This window comes from Neomonachus schauinslandi, chromosome 4, assembly GCF_002201575.2.
Source record: "Neomonachus schauinslandi chromosome 4, ASM220157v2, whole genome shotgun sequence".
Classification (NCBI taxonomy): domain Eukaryota; kingdom Metazoa; phylum Chordata; class Mammalia; order Carnivora; family Phocidae; genus Neomonachus; species Neomonachus schauinslandi.
This window is the reverse complement of record NC_058406.1, coordinates 19,358,680-19,364,782: the sequence shown is the minus strand read 5'-3', so window position 1 is coordinate 19,364,782 and position 6,103 is coordinate 19,358,680. Positions and strand designations below refer to the sequence as shown.

The following is a 6,103-nucleotide window of genomic DNA, read 5'->3' as shown; positions in this document are numbered from 1 at the left end:
TATGGAGGGATTCTCATGGTACTTGGTGAGTTTGACTTGAGCAGGAGGTCCCAAATTTTATTTTATTTTATTTTTAAAGATTTATTTATTTGAGAGAGAGAGAACGCCGGCAAGGGCGAGCAGGGGGAGGGGCAGAGGGAGAGAGAGAACCCTCAAGCCAACTCCGCACCAGTGGGAGCCAGAGAATGGAACTGGAGCCAGGTCTCCATCTCTGGATCCTGAGATCATGACCTGACCTGAAACCAAGAGTAGGCAGCTTAACGGACTGAGCCACCCAGGTGCCCCACAAGGTCCCAAATTTTAGTCAATGGAGTATCAACCTCATGAAGTTAGTCCTAAGCAATAATGGCCATAGAGTCATGGGTTTAATATGCACGTTTGTTTTTTTTTGAATGCCAACTGAAATAGATACGTAACTTTAAACAAAACTTATTTATTTTTTAAGTAATCTCTACACCCAACATGGGGCTCAAACTCAACCCTAAGAGTCCCATGCTCTGTGGACTGAGCCAGCCAGGTGCCCCTAAAATTGTAACTATTTAAAACATATTTGACCATGGGGAGGCTGATGGTTCCTGCAAGTGTGGAGGACGAAGTGACCTCCTCAGGAGTGAGGGGCTGCCACGACCATGGGACACGAGTCTGGGAATCTGACACGAATGTGGCATGCGATCACCTACAGCTTGTCGCCCTCTGAGCGACACATCTTCTGGTGCTGCTTCAGCCAGGGCATCCCCAACATGCTGCTCCGCTCGCGGGCGTGCATTCTTCACATTGTGCCATTTGTAGTGTTTTATCCGGTCTACACATGGGGGACCCAGGAGTTTGAGAAATCCAACAGGAAGAATTCAGCTGCCCATAAAAATGATAAATGAGCCACTCATCTGGATAATGGTTTCCTGCATAGGAAGGACCCTTCTCTGGGAGAAAAGTCTACATTATAGTATTTTTTAAAAGCTTTTATTTATTTATTTGAAAGAGAGAGAGCAGAGAGAGAGAGCACACAGGTGGGAGGAAGGGCAGAGGCAGAAGGAGAAGAAGGCAGGGAGCCTGATGTGGGGCTCCATCCCAGGACTCTGGGATCATGACCTGAGCTGATGGCAGATGCTTAACTGACTGAGCCACCCAGGCGCCCCTACATTATAGTATCTTGAAGGCGTAATAAACTTCTTATGGACTGAAAAAAAATTGTGCTCACACATCATTAAAATTATCCCTAGGACCCCCAGTGCTAGTCATACCCCATTCTGTAAAATGACCATAGGAAATTACTGGAGAAGCCCTGGGGAGGTAGGATGAGGTCACTTTTTGTTGAGCAAGGGTCCACATGTCCCAAGTAAGGGGCTTGCGGCTTTTCGTAATTCTTTCTGAGTCTCAGACCTACCAGCATATCTGATCTTATCTTTCTTGGCTGGCTCCTCATTCTCTTCTGCATAAAGAGTAAATGCCTGGAAGGACCTTTGTGGCTCAGTCACTTGAGCATCCGAATCTTGATTTCTGCTCAGGTCGTGATCTCAGAGTCATGAGATTGAGCCCCATGCCAGGCTCCATTCTCAGTGGGAGTCTGCTGGAGATTCTCTCTCCCTCTCCCTCTGCTGCCCCCCCCCCCCCCCCCCCCCCCCCCCGCCGTGCTTGCTCTCTCTCTCTCTCAAAGAAAGAAATATATATATATACTTTTAAAGTGAATGCCTTAATATGGTCTACAAGGTCCTTTGGGATCCTGGGATAGTCCCACAATGGCCCCATTAGGCTGATGAAGAGAGGAAAACAGGAGATAGGGAGATTCTTTTTTTTTTTTTTAAAGCAATGTATTTTTTTTTTAAAGATGTTATTTATTTATTTGACAGAGACGCAGAGAGAGGGAACCACAAGCAGGGGGAGTGGGAGAGGGAGAAGCAGGCATCCTGCTGAGCAGGGAGCCTGATGCAGGGCTCTATCCCAGGACCCCGGGATCATGACCTGAGTGGAAGGCAGACGCTTAAAGACTGAGCCACCCAGGCACCCAGAGATTATTTTTTTAAATGAAAGTTATACATATACATGATTTAAAGAAATAATGAGTATTATAAGGTTTTCTATGAAAACAGAAGGCTGTCCATCACCCTCTTCCCCCATTTCCACTTTTCCAGAGACACCATTTTCAATTCTTTCAGCTGACTGTATTTTACATTTATCTCCATCATCTCTAAGTAGCATGCTTGTTTTGCCACTTCTTGATGTTTCAATTTTAAGCACTATCTCTTGATTTTCTACTGAGAAAGATAAAGTTTTAACTCTTTCCCCGCCACCTGCCCCACCATACACATAATCCTGCTTCCCCAAACTGCCCAACACAATTTTGATTGGTTCAGTAGTCATTGTGCACATTATTATATGTAAGCTATGATTACTTTTCCTTTTTTATTTTTTTAGATTTATTTATTTGAGAGAGAGAGGGTGCAAGTGGGGGGGGAGGGGCAGAGGGAGAGGGAGAGAGAGAGGGAATGAAGCAGACGCCCCACTGAGCACAGAGCCTGATGGGGAGAGGAGGGCCTCGGCCCCACAACTCCTGAGATCATGACCTGAGCTGAAACCAAGAGTCGGATGCTGCACCGACTGAGCCACCCAGGCGCCCCCATTTTTCCTTTCTTGTACAGCTGTTTGTTTTCCCCAGAGTTAATAATTGTCCTGTTTTGTCACTTGCTTAGTTTTTATGAATTCCACTCTCCACCAGTTATCTAAATGTCTTCCCAAAATGTTCACACACATCAGGTGTCTCAGGTGGGTATCTCTGGAGGTGGACGGGGAGACAGAGGTATTTATTAGGGATCAACAGCTGGGAAAGAAAGTGGGTGGAAGCAGGATTGGGCAGAGGGAAAAGGAACTTCATTGAGGCCCCCAGCCTGGCAGGGAGCTTTGGAGCAAAGCGTTGCCCATCAGAGTGTCCCAAGCCCGGCTGAAATGCTCGGGCCCTTAGACCCTGCCTGGCTCAGTCACAGTGTGGGGGCTGCCCCAGGGAACGATGCTCTCTTGCAAGGCAGCTCTGCATCTCGGGCTGACCCGGAAGGATCAGGAGTTTACACCTGGTGAACAGTTATCATTCTGGGCGGGAAAGAGCTGGATTTTGTAGGGTTTAAAGTTTTAAAGTTTATACAATCTGGGGGCCCTTAAAAAAAAAGAATATAAAATTAGGTATAATTTGTTTAGCTTGATAAGATAAACCAATAAATTCCTAGAGCTTCGAATCCCCTGGAGACTCAGGACCTTTTCTTCTGAGATCTCATCAGGCAATCTAGCAGAAATGCTTTCTGATTACAACTTGGCTTCTCCTGCCCACCTAGAACCCTCTACAAGTCCCAGCACTCACAGGACCCCATGGACGTGCAGGAACCTGGAGCTTCAGCTTTAGGAGCTTCTCGGGAAGTTCGCCACTGATCCTGGGATGATCTTCTGGGATCAGTCTTCCTAGGGATTCCCCTGGGGTCATTTTTTTCTTGATTTACTCCATCCTTTTTGTGGAGCACCTATTCCAATAGTTTCTTGGGAAAGAGGGTGTGGGAAGTGACATTTTGAGACCTTGCATGTCTGCAAATATCTTTTTTTTTTAAGTGTTTCTTTTTCTTTTTTAACATATAATGTATTATTTGTTTCAGGGGTACAGGTCTGTGATTCATCAGTCTTACACAATTCACAGCACTCACCATAGCACATACCTTCCCCAATGTCTATCACCCAGCCACCCCATCCCTCCCATCCCCCACAACTCCAGCAACCCTCAGTTTGTTTCCTGAGATTAAGAGTCTCTTATGGTTTGTCGCGAATATCTTCATTCTACTTTCACCCTTAATAATTTGGCTGGGTACAGAATATATTTTAAAAACTCCTAGAACAGTGCCTGCCATATAGGGGCGCCTGGGTGGCTCAGTCGGTTAAGCATCCAACTCTTGGTTTCGGCTCAGGTCATGATCTCATGGGTCTTGAGACTGAGCCCCGCATTGGGCTCCACGCTCAGCCAGGAATCTGCTTGAGGATTCTCTCCCTCTTCCCCTCCCCCCACTCTCGCTCTCTTTCTCTCAAATCTTTTTTTTTAATTATTTTTTAAAAAGAACAGAATCTGGCATATTTTAAATGCCATTGGAGTTTTGGTATCACTATTATAAAAAATTCTAGTTGGAGATTATTTTCTTTTAGTGCTGTTACTGAGAAGTCCAAAGGCATTCTGATTCCTGGTGCTTTGTATGGGATGTCTTTTCCAGTTTGGAAGGTAGAGGATCTCTTTTTCTCCGGGGTTCTGACATTTCACGACAGCCTCCTGATACTGGTCTATTTTCATCCAGGCACTGAGCACTTTGGAGATACCTTTCAATATGGAAGCATGCGTCCTTCAGTTCTGGGAATTGTCTTCAATCTTTAATTGATATCTCCTCTCTTTTTTGTGTTTTCTCTTTCTGTAATTTCTGTTGTCTACATGTTGAGTGTCCTGGACCAGTCCTCTAATTTTCTTTTTTTACTTTCCTCTTTTCCATTTATTTTTCTCTTTGTTTTACTTTCTGGAAGGTTTCCTCAAATTTATTCCAGCCCTTCCATTGAATTTTTAATTTGCAAGAGCTTATTGTTGTTGATGATGTTTGTTCTTTTTTTTTTTTTTTAAAGATTTTATTTATTTGACAGAGAGAGACACAGCGAGAGAGGGAACACAAGCAGGGGGAGTGGAAGAGGGAGAAGCAGGCTTCCCGCCAAGCAGGGAGCCCGATGCGGGGCTCGATCCCAGGACCCTGAGATCATGACCTGAGCCAAAGGCAGTCGCTTAATGACTGAGCCACCATCTTTTTTTTTTTTTTTTGATGATTGTTCTTTTTAAAATAACATCCCACTCTTGCCTCACAGATGCAGGATATTCTCTTCTCTCTATGAAGATATTAACAGTAGGTCTTCTTGGCCTGGTCAGATTACTTTTGAGAAAACTTTTTCTGATCCCCTGCCTGGAGCACAAAGCCCCAACTGCCAGCTTTCTCGGGGGCCAGCTGGGACACAGGGACAGTGGGTGTCTCAGCATTCCCAGTGTATATGTTCACGTCACTCCTGACTTGGGGAGGATGCTCCTGCCCTCCCCTGCACCTGCACTTTCCCCATTCCAGTGAACTCGTGTTATCCTTTCCAGAGAACAAACCTCCAGTCTTCTGCCGGGATTGGGGAAGGAACCCAATGTCAGGTCCCCAAGGGACCTGATAATTCTGATCTTGAAACAGCTTCCAAACTCTTCTTATTTCAGACACCCCTGCATTTAAACAGGTACCTGGGGGAGTCTGTGATCCTTCTTCCCCCATCCAGTTTTCTTGGGATCACTGTGTAGTTACCACCCGACCATCTGTTTTCCAGCTTCCCGATGCTATGCTCTGATCTCTTCCCTCATTCTCCTCCTCTTAGTGGGTTTGTGCCTTAAACAAAATCTCTTTACTGTAGTTTTTGCGGGGTTTTAGGAGGACGTGGAATTAGACAAGTATGTTCAATCTGCCATTATTTTCAGAACTTCCATTTTTCCTAAACCAGTAAGCAGGTTAATAATTACAGACTTGAGGCCTACGGAGGGAAACAAACCTGGGGCCAAGATGAGCACAGTAGGCAGGATGACTCAGGCATAAGAAACTCAGATTTGTGTCTTTTTATTTATTTATTTACTTACTTGAGAGAGAGAGAGCGCGTGCGCTTACACCAGCGTGAGTGGGGGAGGGGCAGAGGGCGAGAATCCCAAGCAGACTCCCCGCTGAGCCGCTGAGCGCAGAGCCTCACGTGGGGCTCCATCCCACTACCCTGAAATCATGACCTGAGCTGAAGCCAAGAGTTGGACGCTCAACCGGCTGAGCCCCCCCCAGGCGCCCCATCCGATTTCTGTCTTTAAACTACACCCCTCTGGGCGCCTGGGGGCTCAGTCGTTAAGCGTCTGCCTTCGGCTCAGGTCATGATCCCAGGGTCCTGGGATCGAGCCCCGCACTGGACTCCCTGCTCAGCAGGAAGCCTGCTTCTCCCTCTCCCACTCCCCCTGCTTGTGTTCCCTCTCTCGCTGTGTCTCTCTCTGTCAAATAAATAAAATCTTCAAGAAAAAAATAAACTACACCCCTCACTG

The 6,103-nt window shown here is 46.2% G+C and overlaps 1 protein-coding gene across 1 annotated transcript; it reads left to right on the top strand.

Annotated features, from left to right (window-relative positions):
• The first annotated feature begins 629 nt into the window (after positions 1-629).
• Positions 630-875, top strand: LOC110574791 (cytochrome b-c1 complex subunit 8-like). The gene has a single exon (XM_044913915.1). The coding sequence runs from the start codon at positions 630-632 to the stop codon at positions 873-875; it is 246 nt and encodes an 81-aa protein (XP_044769850.1).
• Positions 876-6,103: the final 5,228 nt, after the last annotated feature.

What these genes read in the sequence shown, in the direction of transcription:
- LOC110574791 (XM_044913915.1), top strand. Translation starts at nt 630, where the DNA reads ATGGGACACGAGTCTGGGAATCTGACACGAATGTGGCATGCGATCACC.